This window comes from Gymnogyps californianus, chromosome 1 (assembly GCF_018139145.2).
Source record: "Gymnogyps californianus isolate 813 chromosome 1, ASM1813914v2, whole genome shotgun sequence".
In the NCBI taxonomy this organism is placed as follows: Eukaryota; Metazoa; Chordata; class Aves; order Accipitriformes; family Cathartidae; genus Gymnogyps; species Gymnogyps californianus.
Window position 1 is genome coordinate 29055474 of NC_059471.1, and position 19825 is coordinate 29075298.

Here is a 19825-nt window from a genome sequence, read left to right on the forward strand (position 1 = left end):
GACGCCGCATTGCCAGTGATAACACCGTAACTGTTCCTTTCAACGTTGCTAATCTTACAGTGTTGGTGATGCTGTAGAAGATTTGCCAGCTCATGCATCATCATGAGTTTCCTGGTGGTTGATCTATTTTCTTAAAACCTTAACTTCTGGATTCAGATGACTAAAATAAAAACACCACCTTTTTCATTAATAAAATTGAATTTGTAGCTCTCAGCTGGTGGAGAGAAGTGTCGGAACAAGATCCAAGGTTCATAAAGCTAAAAATAAAAAAGAAGCATTGAAAATATTCTGTTTTTTAAATTCAAGACTTGTAAATCATTTTAATTATATTTTGCTGGTTAACTCATGATACTGACATTTAAAAACCCCTCAGAATCCAGTTCTGATCCCTTGGCGATTATTCATCAGTGTAAAATAGCAGAGTTGTCAACAAAATGCATAAAAGATTGAAATGTTGAGTAAATACTCCAGTTACATGGATTACTGGCTAGAGAGCAGAATGAAGTATGTATATCTCAGAGGGGTGATGACATACTTTACATTCCAAAAATAACAAGGTGGTAAACGGAATCTTTTAACTTCACAGATTTTAAAATCGGTAGGTATGGCTCACTTATATCTGATACTCTTAAGAAAGATGGCCAAGAAAAATAAGTTTATTTTTATTAAGTCTTGGGATAGCAGAAATATGGAGATAAGGGGGGGGAAAAATCAATTCTCTGCCAATATTAAAAGCAGGTAGATCAGACGACCTGATGATGATAGGTCTGTCAGCTTGGCTTTGCTCCCAGACGAAATGAGAGCAGAGTAGATAGAGGTTTCAACTAGTAAAATACTAAAGAAGCTTAGTGATAATAATAATAATTAATGCCAATCAACATGGGATTAGGGAAAATAATTCCTGTCAAACTAATTTATATTTCTAAAACAAGATTACAAGGTTTACCGATAAAATAAAAGTATTTTGTTGCTTCTGTAAGCAACAGTCTGGCTAGAAAATCACTTTAATTAAAAAGGTAGAAGAATATAAATTCAATCTGGTTCACATTGGTGAAAACCCAGCACACTAGTCTTAAAATAACTAAAAGGGGAACCATCCTTAAGCACTTCCTTTCCAGAGAGGTTCTGCAGGGATTGGGTGTTGTCTTACACTGTTTAATGTTGTGTTGTGTTGTTTTCTTTTAAAACATGCCCCAGATGAAATCCCAAGTGATGAAGTTTGCAGCTGACACAGAGGTTGGAAAAGTGGTCAGATAGATAGAAGTAGAACGGCTGCCTAGCACTGAGTAAATTTTAACATCTGGTAAATTCAGATGAGCGAGCAACGTGCTTTTCCATACATCCACTGTCAATCTCAGAACAAAGGACCTCAGGATGGTGCTTTTCAGCCCTTGGTACCTGAAGGACCATGCAACAGCTTTAAAAAAATCCTTGGTCTACTTTTAGTCCCACTAACTGTCACTGCAAGGCACCTGCCACCTGCATGGCATATGGGTGTACATGTCAAAACGCTTGCAAGCATCTCTGGACTAACTTCTCGTGTGTTGCGAATCACAATCATCCTGACTGCAGGGAGTAACACCATGGCAGGTCAGACTAGGAGCATCAATGACTGTATTATAAAAACAGGTAACTCTGAAAAGTCCTGGGGTAGTGGTAGGGAGTAGCCAGCCACAGGTGATTGTGGCGTGCGGCTCTGTGGCAAAAGGAATAACAAGATCCTTGGATCCACAAACAGGAAAGATGATGGGTTGGAAATAATTGCTTGAGCTCTTTACTTGGGTCCTGTGTGCTCTCAGGTCTCCAGTCCTGGTAACCACAACTCCAGAAGAAAGAGGGAAGAGCCATGATGTGAGTAAAAGGCTGTGAAATGCACCTCATCACACCTGGATCGAGGAGCTCAAAGCTGTCTGTCTTTTGAAAGAAAAGATACGGAGTGACTTAATCACAGTTGGTCAGGGCTGGATCTGGAAAAAGGTCTAGGTGCCCAAAAAGGGGTGTAAGCAGACTTAAAGCATCAAAATTTAGATCTAGAAAGGTACTTGTTCAGCAGCTGCCTAACCCTAGAGGCAACTAAATTGATTGGGCACGTCTCTGTTGGGCTGCAGAGATCCCCCCCAAACCTGCAGTTCTGCTCCTGTGCATGCCCTGGACTGTCCTGGCCACCTGTCTGCTGCTTGCCCCTGCCTAGGGTGGATCAGGATCCCAAACCTAGGCAGAGGAGTATTGCAGGCCCCGGAGCCCCCTCAACAAGGCCAGCGAGACCACCTCCACCACACACTGCCATACGCCACCCACAGCTCTTCTCACCTGTATGTACGCGTTCTGCATTAAACAACCCTGAACGAAATCACCCCAGCAGCAGAACTTGTTCTTGCCCTTCCTCCGTCCCCATGCCAGCCGAGTGCCATACCCACTAGTGCTCTTCCCTCGGGATGTGCTTGTGCCGTTGTGCCCAGCCTTGCCCAGGACAAGCTCCATGCAACCCCTCGCTCCATGACCCTTCTGGCTTTCCCCCAGCACGTACACCCACAGCCAAAGTAGGTAACCGGGGTTTGGGTTCCCAGTCAGGGGCAGGCACACAGCTTGTATGTACTTGGACCTAGCCTTAAGCAGGGAAAAAGACATTTGGCAGCAGAGGGCTCTTCCCCTTTGCAGAGTAAGGCATCATGAGATTAAAAGGCTGCAGGATGAGACTTGGCAGATTCAGACTCAGGGCAAAAAACAGTAATAATTAACAATGCAGGTAATTAAGCAGTGGAAGAGCATGCTAAGGTCTGTGGCTGGTTCTTCAGCACTGAATATTTTACTCCAAAATGTCTTTTTCTCAAAGAGATGCTCCTGTTCAAATGGGATTAAATTAGGTCAGGGGAGTTCTCTGACCTGAGGTAGGTAGAAGATCACGCAGATAATCCATGTACTCCCTCTGGCCTTGTGACTAATTCCCTTTGGTACAGCTATTCCTGATGTAAGTGAGATCGCTCGGACCTGTGCTTGCCCTCAGGAACTTACAAACTAATTACATTTGTTGTGTCAACCCATTAGATACTCATAGGGTGCATGCAGACTCATTAGTTAGACTGAATTATGTCTTTGCTCTTTGAACGTTATCAAAACATTCAGATCTAGCATGTTTCATGGTCTGCCACCATTACTCCTTCTTTGTACACAGATTTCTGTGGTTACTCCTTGCTAACAAACCACAGACTTCTAATGCGCATATGCTGGTTTCGGTTATTTCATAGATTGAAACTATGGTAGCTGATGTCATCCTGATCTTTTAAATTTATCTTACTTTGATGAAACCCTTTATTGTTAGATTTAAAAAAAAAAAATTTGTTTCAGATCTCATACATTAACTTTGTTTTAAAAAACCTGGCAGCCCAGATTCCTACAGAAGGTGTATAGTAGCTCACACATCGAGAGCCTGCAGGTCCCTGGTACCTCCAGACCTGCAGTGCCTGCAAAGGAGCCTGGTCCGTGGTCTCTCCCAGTGAGCAGGACATTCATGGAAGGTGGGACGTGATGATAGAGAAGTATAAAAAAAATGGCAAATGCATAAAGCACCTGGATTCAGTGCAAATGAGCTGTTTTGCTTGGAGCTGGCTCCAGGCTACTCTGAATTTTCCTCGGGCGCAGGTAGGCAGTCACACTCTTGCTGTGAAAACCTCAGGTTTCTGTACCTGCTTTGGAGCCTGAAGAAGCCCGCCTCATTTCTTCGCTTCCCCCTTTAAGAACAAAAAAACAACAGGGAACTGGTCTTGGAAGAGTTTTGAGATACCACCACTGTCTTCCAGATGCAGTGATGTTCCATTGGGCTCTGGGGGAGTGAATGTCCATCGGGTGTCATCTTCATGTCTTCATCCCAAGCCATTCTTTCTGAGGGAGCCCAGTGCCTCGTGACTGTAGGAATATCAAGAGCTGCCCCAGAGCCACTCTCTTCGTTCACGTTTATCCACCAGTGTGCATTCTTACTGTGCTGGCTGTTCATTTAATGTGTGAATAATAGTTTTTTATGACTGTTATTCAGCACCTACGTACTTTTGCTGGAAGGAGGGTGCAGGAGAGCAGGGTGGGGAGGTTTTTAGTTAATGAAACTGTTATTATTTGCTGACAAGATCACTGAGTATCTTAAGAAGAGGGAATTTGATCTCCTTCCAAGTAACTAAACAGGAATTTGCACTGCAGAATATGTGTGAAGCATGTGTATTCCAGGAAAAAAAAAGAAGAGCATTTACAGTCCCATTGCCTAGGGACTTCAACATCTATGAGGAAACAACATCAGTGATCACAAGAGTGTCCACGTTCTTTACAATGACTTGACTGTTTTAGCTCCAGGCCAGTGGAGCAGTACATGAACACACCCTCCTGCTAAACCCACCTCACGTGAACTCAACCTCATGGCAACCCCTCTCTTGTGCTTCAGATATTCCTAAAGCTTCATCTAGCCTGGCAAAATAAGTTCACTGTGAAGCAGGTATGCAAGAAACACGTTCCAGCTGACCGGGTTTTTCACATGCAGACGTTGGTGAAGCTAACACTGGTGGAGTCCTCGAGAGAGCATGAGAGTACTCCAGACGTCTTGGCTCTGAGAGGCATTTGGGGGGTTCCTGAAGGAGGGTTGGAGTTTGAGTCCTGCTCCTGCAAAGTTGCAGTCACATAACATACACGCGTGAGTCCCACCGGGACTGCAGCTCCACCGCCCCCTCCTACCCAGGGACCAGCAGGACTTCGAGACACGGGGCCTGATGCTCCCCGGCCGTACGGCCCTGCAGACAGCCGCGGGGGCTGACCATGCTGCCCATGCCGTGATGCCAATGCTGCCACCACAGACCCGGGCCCATCACCAGTCCCACCTGGGACCAGGAGGTGCTCATGGGCCGAGGAGGATGTTGGCTGTCTAGGCAAGAGCATAAATTGGTGCGCGGCATCTCAAGCGCTGGCTGGCTGGCTCCAACTGAGAAAGAGATGCTGCTGTGGATGAAAACCCCAAGGGATGGCGTGCAGCCCCCCTGTGCTCAGGTGCGTGGTACCCAAGCACCCTGTTGTCGGCTGCAGCTGCTGACCAAAGGGGTGGAAGAAAGGGCCGAGTACCCACTAAGGAGGAGAGGAGACGTTTCACTCGTTTAATTTCACAGCTGCCAAAACCAGCCTAAAATTGGAGGTAGAGAACAAGTGAGAAGAAAAGCACTGTTCACATAATCCTTTGGCAGTGAAATGGGTCAGGGTTCTTGCAGGAGAAGAGGAATGCAGTTTTTAAGAGATAAACAGCATCGCTGTACTTGGTAATAGCTGGAGAGTCCTGCTTTCCTGGAAGGTAACACAGAAGTTTACTATGGACTTATATGCCTTGTCTTTTGTCCCCATGGTCTCTCCTCTGAACATAGCTCTGTAAAATGGAACATTCCTGCTCTTTTCTTTAAAATAATCTGTAATTCCTTGGTCATAACGCAAAAGGAGACACCCATCTGTTTGTTTGGGTTTTTTTTTTCTTTCTTCCACAAATGTCCTTGTTTGTGTAACTAGCAAATCTAATCATCCAGCTCAGAGGAGAGTTACACAACTGCAAACCTCCTGAGATTTCAGTCGAATAGCAAATCTTGCTTAATACCCCCGCATTCGCTTCTTGCTTCAGATTTGCAGCTCCTTTGGCGTTAACAGCTGTGCTGTGCTTTTACATATAAACTAGATTAAACAGCAAAAGGAATGCTGAACGGAAAAGCTGTGTTATTTCCACCTTGCAGGACTTACTGAAATGAGCCTGGCTGTATTAAACATGAGATAAAACTCCCACAGGGAGCATTAGTCTGAGTGATTCATATAAACACTTAAAGAAGTCAGTCTTGGTTGAGCTTCCTAGTCAAATAAGGTGGGTAATGGTACGCAACCAGCAGAGCCCCTCTCCTTTGGAGAGCACCGCTGACAGAAACCTAACTGTCGTTTATCCTCACTGGGAAGCAGCAGGATGAGTATTGGGTAACAACAGATAACTCAGGGTTTGGGTAACTCTTTCACATAAGGAATTGCAAGGAGTGTCTTTTCTGTGCAACTGCCTAGTGCTGTGAAACTTTCTTCGTCTGCACCTTTGATGTGGGCCATCTGGAGAGGAAAATCTCATCAGCCTCTAGAAATGCAGCCAGGTTTATGATCACTTTCTTTTGCAGTTGACTTTTAAGGGAGATAATCTTATCAGGAGGAGGTCTGAAGGAAAGGCGAGTTACAGGTATGTGCATTTCATATGTGTTGATAAAGGTGTAGATGAAGTTGCTTTCTTTCCCTCTGGTCTGCACTGTCTGGTTTTGAGGAGCCATCACTCAAACCCATTCTTCCTGTTGGCTTTTTGCCTCCACCCACATGCACCGCGTGGGGCCTGATTCTGACCTCAGCGCCGGTTCTGCACCCACTGGCACGGCTGTGGGGCGGTGTGAAGGAACAGCACCAGCGGTCACGGGCTGGGGGGTCCCCTGCTGTAACACTGAGCTCTTCTCTCTGTGAGCTGAAAAAATGTCGCATGCTGGGGCACCCACCTGTGCAACATCTTTTATGGGTGACTTCCACAGGGCACTTCTTCTCTCAGCTTGCTGTGGGCCCTGCCTGCCCAGCTTGGCAGACGGCTCCCCTGTTGCAGCGGCTTTGCCGGCTTTGGAAGCAGCCCTAGCACCAGCCACTGCAGGGATGCTAATAGAGCCGGAGCTGAAACAAAGCACGTTGCTCAGAGCATAGAGCTGGGTAGCCAAGTTTCTGCAGCACTTCCAGATGTGAAGCGGGGGAGTCAGTTTTAGCCTATTTTTCAGATTTTTTTAATTCTTTCTGTTTTGTTTTGGTTTTTTTAAAGCACCATGCAAGCACACTGCGAACAGTTTGTACTGTTCACTCACGTTCAGCTGCGTGTTCCCAGGGGCGGTTGCTTAGCGTTTGTTCTAGCTGAGAGTCTCCGACCAAAGCCCCATCTGTGCGGTGGGGCAGGTTGGCAGCAGAGATCTCTTCCACTGAAATCCAAGCAAAAACTATCCCATGCTCACTCTGTCCCACATGTGACTTCTGCCCTCGACCTCCAAGGTAATCCCATCCTGACAGACCACTCCATGGACTGAGGAGGGTCAATGTCTACGCTCACTCTGCTAGGAGGCAAAATTCCTCTTAACTTTGGGGAGTTTGGACTGAATAAGGACTGTGTGATTTTGGCCAACCAGTTTGGCGAGGAGTGCTCCAAGGAGGCGTTATTGCTGAGTAACTTCCCGTCTGCGTGGACACTCGGGAGAAGGGGCACAGGCTGCTGGAGAGTCACGTCGGCTATTTATTTCTCCAGGGAAGCAGGAGCTTGGACCTAAGCCTTTATCCCCCTGTCAGCACGCTTCACTGGTGCTTCAGCTTCTCCCTAACATGCATCTTTTCCCTGATTTTGTGCTGCCTGTAGTTCCAAGCAACCTCCTTAACAAATCCTGCAGCATAGAATCATAGAATGGTTTGGGTTGGAAGGGAACTTAAAGACCATCTAGTTCCAAACCCCCTGCCATGGGCAGGGATATCTTCCACTAGACGAGGTTGCTCAAAGGCCCATCCACCCTAGCCTTGAAAGCTTCCAGGGATGGGGTATCCACAACTTCTCTGGGCAACCTGTTCCAGTGTCTCACCACCCTTACAGTGAAGAATTTCTTCCTTACATCTAATGTAAATCTACCCTCTTTCAATTTAAAGCCATTACCCCTTGTCCTATCACTACATGCCCTTGTAAAAAGTCCATCTCCAGCTTTCTTGTAGGCCCCCTTTAGGTACTGGAAGGCTGCTATAAGGTCTCGCCGGAGCCTTCTCTTCTTCAGGCTGAACAACCCCAATTCTCTTAGCATTTTCTGGGGAATTAAACATGATTGTGAGAGGGGATTAAGTTGTGAGAGGAACTAAAGAAACCTCCACTGCAGCCTGTCGATGCTTCTTTTCAGGTGATAAGAAATGAGTGTGATGATGCCCTCGTTGCTGCTGTTCCTTCTCCTGGTCAGCTTCGGCTCACCTGCACCCAGGTCTTCGGTGCGTATCTTTTAGCTAATATCTGTACAACCTCTCAATGGTTTATCATTCCTAGTTATGTAGAGATAGGTGCTCCCCCACAAGAGGTTTGCAGACCTGCAAGAGCAGAGCAAAAAGGCATCTGCCTGCAGCTAAAGGAAGGTCACTCTTATTGTCCTGATAATATAGGGTTTTCACAGCATTAGGGACTGTGCAGCTCTTTGGGTGGCTGGACTGACATTGCCAAGAATTAAAAAAAACAACAACAATAAAAAAAGCCCTTTAATTAAGAAAAAAAGTAATTTTATGGCCAATGAAGAAATACTCCATTCCCTCAGGGAAAACTGCCTTCATTTATTCATTGCCATTTAAAAAGCAGGAAGGGGAAGAGGAGGTAGGCATAGTCTGAGGCAATCTGTACTCTTCTGATGAGCAAATTTCTCTTGGGCCATCCCAACGAGGTACAGAGCTTGGCAAGGAGAGTTTGGCAAGCTCGGGGCTGTCTGCAGCAGGTCCCTGTGTGCCTCCAGCCTGGAAATCCTCCTCTGTGGAGGAAAAGCAACAGGCCTAGGAGAAGGAAGAGGCAGCTGGGAGGCCATATTTGAGCACGCTCAGCAGTCTGCTGTCATGGGCAACTGCTTGTTTTTCTTATGCCTAGAACTGGTCCTGACCTGATAGCACTCAAGCCAGCTTGCTCAGAGCAAAAATAGCCAATGATTCTTATTGCACGGGCTTGCTCGGTTGTCTTGGAAGAGATTTCCCTCTGTTTTGTTATGTTTTTAATGGAGTAACACCAGCCACAGACTAGATTGTTGCTGAAAATATTTATCGCAGCCAGTGTGGGTCAGATTCTGGTCTTGGTTACGGTAATGCAGCTCTGAAGTTATACCACTGTAGGCTCACTGCTTTCAGCTGATTTGCACCAAGTATCAGCTCTTTTATCTTCCAGTTTTACAAGAAGATGTTTCTGGAGCCTCACTGGTTTGGCCTGGCTGCAGCGCAAGAGCCAAGTTTTCCCCCTCTTATTACCCTGAGCAGTTTCACAGTCTGCAAACACTCCCTTTGAGTTCATTAAATGGGAGTCGAGACAAATGATTTTTGTCCAAAGTAATTTTCTGCATATCTGACCATATTCTGGGATGCTCTGAGCAGTGGCAAGGTCATTGTAGAAAACCCTTTTCCACTGGGTTCAACAAGATTCGTGTATCTTAGCAAGAGACCACCATTGAATCGTCTTGATCCACAGAGGCAGTGTGACATGTTAGGATCAAGAGGAGACAGATACTCCTTCTCTCTCTGCCTCTCTGTTCTTACCACTGACTGAAGCATGCAGTTTTTTGTTTTATTTTCTCCACAGGAAAAAGATATCTGCCTCCTAGACAACAGTAAATTAAGACAAAGGTTAAAACAGCTTCAAGATTTGCTTTACTTATATGAACTGCAACTGAAGGACATCCTGGAGAACACTTACCATAGAACAAAAAGTGGGCTGTTCTCAGGCAACAGGAGCGTGCAGCATGAGGTGCTTTTACCCACAACCAGCGGAAATTTGATAGTCTATGACCAAGGTACAGTTTGCAGTAGTGTGGGTGGAAATTTCAGCTTGCTACAATGTTTATTTCTCCCTGCAGTGTCCTATGTGTCATATTTTATCTCTGCTAAAAGTTTTAGAATTTTAAAAGTGGATTGTGTTTTAAAATGCAGTCTGTGTTTTAAAATGCAGATTGTGTTTTAAAATGCACATGGGAAGGAAAAGGGCAGACTGGTGGCCCTGGTACCAGCAGACATCCCCTGGGGCCAGAGTCAGCTGGCCCAGCTTTAGGCAGCTACCGCCCAGGTACAATGCAGACACCTGCAGCTGGGCTTCTCACCTGGGACTCTGGTGCAGAGAGGAACAGGCACCTCTCAGATGTTTTCCATCAGACCTACTTTAGACATCTGCTTTAGGAAGAGATGGGTCTTGCTCTTGAAGAGCCCATTTCCCCTGAGTGACTTACGGGAGCCCAGAGTGCCTGGCTCAGCTGCAGGCACTGAAACCTGTTTGGAGGAGCCCAGCCTCCCTGTTCCTCAGCTCCTCCATCACTTCTGCGGCACAGTAGCAGGCGTGTGCACTCTGTTACTTCATGTCACTTCGAGAACATGGTCATAACTGGAATCATGGGCTGTGGCCAAGATTTTATCCTTCATGGGCATTACGTTGAAAGTGTGAAGCACTGAGGTCCTGAAAGGCACTCTTCTGGTACAGCCCTGGTAGAGGTGGTCACAGGAGCTTAGCCTCTTATTTTAGAAATTTTGGGCCCCAATCCAATCTGAAGTGCAGCTGAGGTTACCTTCCACATGGAAATTAGCTTCCCTGCAAATGATCTTGCTGACAGAGCCAGTCTTGGTCTGCATCGCTCCCATGCTATAGCCCCAGCGAGCTGCAGCCAGTATCTCACCAAAGATTTGGGAATGACTCCCTCAGAGGGCATGGCTGTAAACGCTCTCAAGCCTTGCTGCTCTTTGTCAGGCCCAGCAGTTTGCAAACCAGCGTTGCTACTACCTTATTGAACCATTTGCTTTGGCTTTGCAGGGCTATACACAGGCTGGCCAAGCGTCCTTCTCCCATACAGCCTCTCAGTGATGTCTTCTCTTGGTTGCACATACCCCTTTGCTTTCCCCCCGCCCCGTTTCACAAACCGATACCATTCTGCCTAGATTGCTCTGCGGTGTATAATCGGAAGAAGACCAAAAATGGCTACTACCGGATCCAGCCCAGAGCAGACCGAGAGCCTTTCCTGGCATACTGTGACATGTCTGACGGTGGGGGGTGGACTGTCATTCAGCGGCGGAGTAACGGCAAGGAGAATTTCAACAGGTGGGTGCGTCGTGGTTGCATCAACAGGGCTTCCAGTCAGGCCTCCAGCTCCCACCCCCAGTCCTGCTGCCTGGCAAAACCCAACATTTGAGAAGCAGGGTATGCAAGACTGTGCTTTAGTGATGATAACTCTTTGCATTAGGACAGTCTGGTGGTACATATTGGTAGCAGGAGGCCATTTTCAAAATGGACCTATAACACATTTTGCATGGGTTCTCTGCATTTCACTAAGTGTGTACATGTGTGCATATTTGTTTTATCATTATTGGAGGCTGTCAAAGGCTCCAAATTGGCAGGTATCTGCTGCCAGAGCATAGACTGAGACCTGTGGAACATATTATCTGTTCTCATATCAGGAATTGTGTTCAGCATGGTGTAACATTTATTTCCTTATTCAGATCATTCAAAAAGATGCCAACCACTGGTCCAGATTGTCCTTTCTCTATGCAAAATCCCAGAGAGGTGACTTTCACCTGGAAATCTCCAGGAGGAGAGATGCTCTGGTAGCACAGTAAAGAAATGTCCCCATGCAGATTAATTCACTATCGCAGCACACACAATTTCAAGGCATGTCTAGTGTCTCTTACAGTGAGTGCAGTCCATTGCAAAGCTACCTCAACTGGCTCTAAGCTGGCTTGCCCAGAGAGTGGTAGCTATCTAGCCATGGTAGTTCAGCTCTCAGCACAGGTGAATGAAAAACATCCTGAAGAGGAGCATTGACTAGTATGTAGGTCAGGCAGAATTAATATCCCTAATAACAACATGAGGAGGGAATAAACACGGGGTTAGTAAAATTGGAAATGATGATACACAGGAAGTATATGTGATATCAAAGATAATACATAAATAACAGAGGAGATTTTAAGAGAATGAAATGATGCGAAGTAACAGCAGGAGATTTCTCTTAGAAAGATGAAGCCAGAGAATGCTGATGAAAAGTAAGTATATATCTTTGAAGGGCAAGTTGCCGCATCCAAACAGTGATCCTGCAAAAAAGCAGAGGTGAGAGTGGTCAATGAATCAAAAATAGATTTAAATGGAACAGGAGCACGAAGCAAACCCAGATATTTTCCTTTTAACTTCATCTGGAAGCTTTTGTTTGCAGCTTCTATTCAGTTTCTGATTCTTCACCATACCACATCATACATCCAAGATTGCAGGATATTTTAGACTGCAACATTCATTTCCAGCCGGCAGCGCATTTGATTTATGACTTGCTGAAGAACAGTATCAGATGCTTTGCTGAAGACCAATATGACAGCTGCTGCTTTCCTTTTCCATCTGACAACCTCATTCTGCGAGTACCGCATCTGGCAGTTTGAAGGTTTGATCCCAATATGTGTGTGTGCACAGGTTTAGCAGGAGAAGGAGTAAGCTGTGAGCTGTATTTACTTCTAAGGCAGAGTGACAAATCTCAGCTCAGCTTGCGATGAATCAGATACTTTTAGAAAACAGTGTCTAGAGATACAGATGAAGTTTTACTTGTTACCATAGCCAAGTGTCACAAACTGTCTAATTCCCTCACATGCTGAAATTGATATTTGTATCTCACTGCAGGAAATGGGATGATTACAAACAGGGATTTGGGAAATTCCAGGGCAAGAATGATGAATATTGGCTGGGCAACGACCACATCTATGACCTGCTCGCTAGAGGTGCAAGTATTTTCCCTCCACAGATTTCTTTCCAATTTGCATGAGATAGCTCATCTAACAGGACACCACTTTGTGTTTAGGAGAGAGCTCATTAAAGATTGACCTGATGGACTGGCATGGGGAAAGACGTTATGCAGTCTATGAAAATTTCCAGCTTGCAAATGAGCAGGTAAGAAATGGAGAGAGTGGCGATTTGCTTGTTTGGTCTGTGAGGGTGGCGCATCTCCATATGCAGCATCAGACTTCAGTATCAGGGTTGTAATTACAGCTCTGCAAAACTTACCTGCTCTGGTTCCCTGGGATTCCTGGTTTGGCTGACTGACAAACAGCCCTGGGAGCAGGGACGTAAGCCTGGGACTTCTTCCTCACAACCGCTGAGTGCCGAAGCCACCGTGTGACAGGATAATGCGTGCGTGCTCTCTTGCTAGCTGTGCTGCAGCACGGAAGGCAGCTCTCTGCCGCAGGGCACAGGGATTCCCACATGCATTTGCCTCCGGCCTCATGGTTAAAAGAGTCTTCAGTGAGGGAAGGCATAAGGGTTTGAACCTCCGCAAGGAACTTGAATACTGTTCTCCTACTTCCTAGGAGAGTGTTTCAGGCTGTCACGTAAAAGGCAATCACCAGAACAAACCCTCTCTACTTTGTTTTAAAAGAAAACAGTGAACTCTAATCAAAGCTTTGAAAGAGCAGTTGTAAGTTCCTATCTTGAAGAGAGGTACCTGTAGCACTACACTTAGTGCTACAGACACGGAAAGCCCAAAGACAGACACACCCCTGTATTTTCATGTTTGCTTTCTAGCTTTAGACAGCATCCTGCTCAATGCAGGTGCTGTTCTTTGCAGGCTTGCCTTTCTGAACACGACGCGTAAGTAGCCCGAATACCCAAGGACATGAGTTCCATTGCATGGACCAGTCCTACTTCCAACTCCATCACCGCTCCAGAAATGTACACATTACATTCAGTTTGCAATTAGCGTTTTCTTATGAAAAGTTTGAACAGCTTCATTTTAATACCTTACTGCTATTTTTCATAAACAAAAGTGGAATATGATGACAGGAAAAAGCCCACAGCACAAAAGTAATGATCCATCTTATATCAAATGTCTCTTAGATCTGTTAGCTGTGCACAATGGAACTATTCTTCTAAGTATTCCTACCAGGACCAGACCATTTAGCTAGAAATCAGATGGCTTCTAGTTCTTGGAGGAGCAAAATTCCTAAGGAGTTATTCTAGCTGAACAACTGATCAGTTTATGAAAGCAACTACTGGGCACAGTTTTCTGCCAAGTTGTTCTTGATGAGCTAGGAAGAGCCTTCCAGCTTGTTGAATAGTGTATCAAATGGTTATTGAAAGACAATAAAGCCTGAAGCCCTCTGTAGCGGCAGCAGTAATTAGCAATCCCTTCTGGAAGTTCAAATCCCGTATTGATCTACACTAGGATCATTAAAGCATGGGGCCAAAAGTCACCCTTGACTTCAAGTCATGCCTTTGACAGTGGATACAATGGCCAGAGCAAATTTGATCTCAAAAACAGGAGGAAGGGCAGAAGGAGCTGATATCAAAGACATGTTTCACATATTCTTGCAGGACAATTACAGGTTATGGTTTGGCACCTATTCTGGTAACGCTGGCGACGCTCTGTCTGGTGGGAGCAATTTTGAAGATCAGTGGTCAGCCTCTCACAGAGGGATGCAGTTCACCACATCTGACAAGGATCATGATCGATTCCTGGCAGGCAACTGTGCATCAGAGAACAAGGGCGGTTGGTGGTTTAACAGGTATGGAAAACAGTTGATTCCTCTCAGATGCATAGGGTGTGGGTGGCCGTACAGCCGAGAGGACTTGCCTGCCTTACAGCAGCTGGAGGTTGCTGTGTGCGCTTGCCGCCTCGCACAGCCAAATCTAAGATGTTCACACCTACAGATCCTCAAAGGAAAGCAATCTGCTTCTTTCCTTATGAAGCAAAGCAGGTAAGTTACATTCATTTTAAGAAATTGGGGCACAGGTAAGTTGCATTCATTTTAAGAAAATGGGTCAGAATAAATGCATAGGGAGGAATGACCTGGAAGAAAAAGAGCCCAATTGAAATGCCTTAAAGTGCTTTGGGTTATATCCCAGGGATGAAAACAATTGTAGCCACTGCAAGGTGAAGTGTGTACAAAGGACATTTCTTTATTGTGGAGCATGTCTAGGGGGTGAGCTACCCCTTCATAGTCCTGATGGTATTGCTAGTTGGGCATACCCCCCACATCAACAGATAGGGACTCAGGTTCACCAGCCCTGGGAGCATGGACACATCGCTCTCAGTTTTTCTCTGCTTTAGTGCAGGATGAGCCTCTTCTTTGCCCAGGCCCTCATCACATACAAACTGAAATCAGTGGAGCTGTAAAAATGTACATCAATAGTGGGATTTTTAGGTGTCAATACGTAGCTGCCTACACTTGAGCTGGAGCCTACCAAATGGCACTACACCCCTCTGTTTAGGCAACTGAATCATGTCTCTAGTTAATACACTTGAAGGAGTCAACAGGTTGAATTATCTGACCAGCGTAGGTGTCTGCTTTAGGATGACCCACATACTTCTCCGGGTTCCACTAAATGCATTAACCAGATCTCCATAGGCTACTGTAGGACTTTAGATAACCAGTTCAGTACATCTAGGTGTCTGAAACTGTTAAGGAATCCCGCCCTGGTATTTCTAAATGTATGTTGTGTGAAAATTGTACTTCACTGTAATGATGCAATGTCTTCCCATGCTAAACATCATCTCGTTTTTTCTCTCTCCTACATCATTACAAGGTGCCATGCCGTAAACCTCAATGGACGATACTACAGAACAGGAAGGTACAATGGATCCCATGACAATGGCATGGTTTGGTCTACGTGGCATGGGATGTGGTACTCGCTAAAATACTCGGCCATGAAAATCAGGGCTCCGTTCTTTGTTGACAGCGAGAGTGGAGATGGTGAGAACAGTCAGGGGAGCTGAAACCTGCTGCTTTGGAAAAAGTACAGGCTGAAAAGAATTGTGTAATAGCCAGCTCTCTGCTGCTGCCCATCGCCAAATCTGCACTGTGATAAGTGGAGTTGCACCTGTTTCTACTAGCTGAAGCTAATGTCACGAGTTGTTTGAGCACAGGCAGCCAACAATTTAATGGAAAACATATGGATCTCAGTCATGGAATAACCACAGTTTTCTTTTTCAGCGATTTTCAGGACTTCATTGGAGAGCGTTTATGAAAAGCTCTCTGGACCTTGAATGATCAAGCATGTTCTTTTAGCTATCTGTACTCTTCAAGGGCTAAATCCTTCTCATCTTGATTTTAACCGTCAGTGCTTCAGTTACAAGAATGTAAGAATAGAAACAACAAGGTGATGGGGAATTGGACTTCATCTGATGTGCCTTTGTTAGTGCTTTGTTCTGGATTGGGAGAATGTTTTTAAGCAACTCTCCCTATGGTCCCCAATTGCCACACTTCAGTTGCAGAGCGCTCCTGGAGTGTGTGAAACCAAACCAGTGGATGGACGTGCTCCAAATGTTAATGTGCATCCTGACTAAGGCTACTTCAAAGTAAAGCCCCACAACACGGACAGTGTGGACACTGGGTTTCACTGCCAACAGCTTCCCGCTGCAGATCCACTTCTATAGCACACTGCGACACATTATTGCAGACAAAGACAATGCTGCCGCCGACGAGACTTAAGCCCCAGATTAAAATTAGGCAGATTTTACTAAATTTAAGATGAGCACAGATATTCTTAGGAGTTCATAAAATGCAGTGATGATTCATTTGTACGTTCTCGTGTCATTTACCAGATGACTTTGAGTTAGTGAAGGGGAATCAGAAAGTGCAAAGTGATTGAACCATAAGGCACACTGCCTTCATTGTCTCATCGGAGTGAAACGAAAGAGCAACACAAATGACTGAAAGAAATGGAATACTGAAAATTTATTTTCCACAAGTTGTTAATAACAACAGTTAAAAATGAACAGTGATATCACCTTGATGCAGATCATTTAACTACCATGTTGTAGAATGAGCCTATTTTTTTTCTGAATTACAATAATTTTTTAAACTGGTAGTTCTTTGCCATTTACTTGCTATTAGATCCATACATATTGTAATTTGTATTATATATCCATAAAGGGTGAAATAAAACCATCTGAGTAGGACTTAGCACTTTGCATCTGGTTTTCAACAGTAGGAATCTGAACAGAAATTTGGATTAAAATCTTGAGAAAGCTCATAATAGAAGAAATGCATTCTTTTGGTGTCGGCTCTGGTGCTTTTGCACCTGCTGTCCTGGCTAGTTGAGAGGGTCTGCAAGGTAAGTTTAATTTCCATGGCTCAAGCTGTCCTGGAGACAATGCAGAGACACGTGAAGGTTCAGTGTAAAACTTGATTTGGTTCCTCTGCTTTGTCAAGAGCTAAACCCTGTTCTCACTTCTTCCTAGACATCCCAGTGATTGCAAACGTGAACGCCGGCACGCAATGGGCCAGCACTCCAGGGAGCCGTGCTCCTAAAGCCTGTGCCCTGGCAAGACTGCACCACTGCCCTCTTCCCAAGCACTGGCACGTACCCACGTGGAACGAAACTTGCACCTACATCTCTGAAATGAGGTCACCCTTGTGAAGAAAGGGCTGCGAACGGCCAGCACTTACTATTTCCTTTCTGATCACTACTTCTGTATTTTACTATGGTGAAATCTTAGTGCAAGGTTGTAACTGCATGTTGGGAACATAAGGAATCACTTTGCACACGTTATAACCATGTGGCCACTGATGCAGTGCTGAGGGCAGTAAGGATGATTTTCGTCTAGGCAGAAGACACAGAAATGCGAGTGAAGTAAGTTAATGCCTTCTGGCAGATGATGCTCAATCCCCTTCTTCAGTAGAGGGCTAGGGAAGCAGGGTAAAGATTACAGACTGGTGATGCTCAACTCTGCATGCTGGAAATCAACTACAGCACCAAAGGGACAGCACTAGTGGTTTGACAGTGCATTGAGCAGCCGATAACCCATCTGATAATGGAGTATCAAGCTGGAGATAAACTCAGGACAGCTTAGTCAGGCAACTGCTACAGAGTCCAGTTCCCCAGTGAGTGAGCAGTGGGTGATGTGAAGTCCAGTGTACGGAGCTTGTTTCCCTCTGTGTCAATACGGAGAGGCATGATAGTTCGACTGCCTTCAGCCAGCATCAATATGTTATGGTGCTTTTTTCTCTCTCTGAGAGAGAAAAAGGGGCCAAGATCTGACAAGCTGGGAGGGAAGGGGGCTGCCTTGCTGCCTTAGATGCAAGATGTACCCAAGTACACCTAATGTACAATGTTCTGAACGCAGCCCAACACCGAGACAAAGTTGCAGGAAGCAGCATCTGGCTTAGAGCAAGGCTCCCCCTCCTCTGCCCTCCTGCGGCGCAGGGAACCCCCTCAGAGACGCAGGGGTCACAGGGCTTTGTGCAGGACCCTGCAGCTCCCACAGCAAACCCCAGGAAGTGTTTCAGAACCCTCTTTATCTTAATAAACAGGGTAAAATGCCACTAGCTGAGTACTTATTTGATCTGAGGGCTACTGCCAAGTTCAAATCACTCCCACTGAAGGTTAGAGAAATGCTTGCTGAATGTTGCTGTGCTGTACATTTGATCTATTTCTCCAGGGTCTCCCACACCGAGAGGCTCACCACAGCTGTAAACAGATACTGTAGCACTGTAGCTCCAACGCTGACAGATCACTGCTTCACGGCAGAGTTTACCCTAGCACAGGCGTGGTAAGTAACCTGAGCAGCAATTGCTTCAGAGGACTGTTTTCCAGCTCATTTAAGTCAATTTAAAGACTCGTTACATTTGATGAGCTTTGGATCACTCTTCAAGTGTGGACATGTTCTCAAATGCTTTAAACAGCGTTTGAAGCTGACAGCTTATGGGAACGCGTAGTTGGTACTAGCACCACGCTAGGCTGAAGGGCTGAACGTTGACAACGCAGCGTGCTGGTGCAGCTCCTCGGAAAGAGGGAGCTCACATCACCCTGCGAGTCGGATCCGGCACTCCAGCAGCAGCTGGAAAACCTTACCCTCAAAAAGGCCGTTCAAAAGGCGGGGTTTGACGCTAGCGGCCAAATGCTGCGCGTCTGTCTCCTCCTAGGCTGTCACAGCAAGCCCGCCCGCTGTGCGCCTGTCGAGTTACCTGTGCACGCTTTGGACACTTCAGTGGGGTGCCATCGGTAGCTGGCTAACGCACCGCAGTGCTGCTCTTCCTTTAAAATTGCTGTTGGTTTGGAGAAAAAAACATGAAGTGTGGGATTGGGAAATCTATCTTTCTGCTCAGAAAGGCAGTTTTGAGAAAGACGCAGCCTACTGCCAGAGAACTGAGCACATGCTCATTTCTCCTTCACACCCACAAGGCGGGTTAAAGGGCATGTACGGGTGGGCTCCTTATGGGAGAGTTGTTTTAAGACTGACAGTCCTCTGCCTGAACCTACCTTCTCTCACTCCATCCTCCACGGGGAGCATCTCCTCTTTTCCTGTTTTTGCCCAACAGCATTCCCCTGGTCTTTGCAAACTCCCTGAAGAGATGGTTATCCTAACAAATGGCAAGCAAAGCCTCTGAGTCATTCTCGCTGGCCCGAGCTCTGCCTCTGTTGTTAACTGGGGTTTCAACGCAGCTCTGAATACTTGCAGCAGTGTGTACTCGCGAATTTTTGATCTCTGGTTTTAAAGCACAACCAAAAAAATCCCAATGTAACTTTTGTACTTCACCATAAGATTCTCTGGGAATCACCAGATGTTGTCAAGCCATTTTATTTTTTCTTTTTGTTTGCAAAACAGGTATTGATCAAATAAATTTGTTGTTCACTGGTTTTGTTCATAATTTATTTTGAGCTTGCTGTAGTAGTATTATTGTCAATTTATTTACATTAAAAAAAAGTTTAATAAAGGCAAAGATGATTATGGAAAGGATGGGTGATCCAACAGTTCTCTCACTGCCTTTTACAGGTGCTAAAATGCTGCAGTAACATTTCTGTGAGGACTGAAATTTGATCATCCATTTTCTTTGCCCTCCCAGTAGCATGCCCTTTTCTACTCATTTCCTGCAAATATTTGTACATTACTGTTTTCTTGGTATAAATATTGCCAGAAAGAAAATATCAGTCTTGAATGATGAAAAATGCCCTCTCAATTTGAAATTCACTCCAAGTATTCAGCACCAATTGTTCGCACTTTCATGCAACCAGCTAAACGAAACACCGCCATAGGACTTACATGAGCAACTACGACGAATGAACACAGTTCAATAATGACTACCAGAAAAA

At 45.5% G+C, this 19825-nt stretch overlaps 1 protein-coding gene across 1 annotated transcript; it reads left to right on the forward strand.

The window, feature by feature from the left end:
• The first annotated feature begins 6028 nt into the window (after window positions 1-6028).
• LOC127020418 (fibrinogen-like protein 1) lies at window positions 6029-16729 on the forward strand. The gene is made up of 8 exons (XM_050902960.1): window positions 6029-6223; window positions 7941-8025; window positions 9362-9572; window positions 10702-10861; window positions 12419-12516; window positions 12597-12685; window positions 14105-14295; window positions 15317-16729. The coding sequence occupies exons 2-8, from the start codon at window positions 7951-7953 to the stop codon at window positions 15504-15506; spliced, it is 1014 nt and encodes a 337-aa protein (XP_050758917.1). The 5' UTR covers window positions 6029-6223; window positions 7941-7950; the 3' UTR covers window positions 15507-16729.
• The last annotated feature ends 3096 nt before the right edge of the window (window positions 16730-19825 follow it).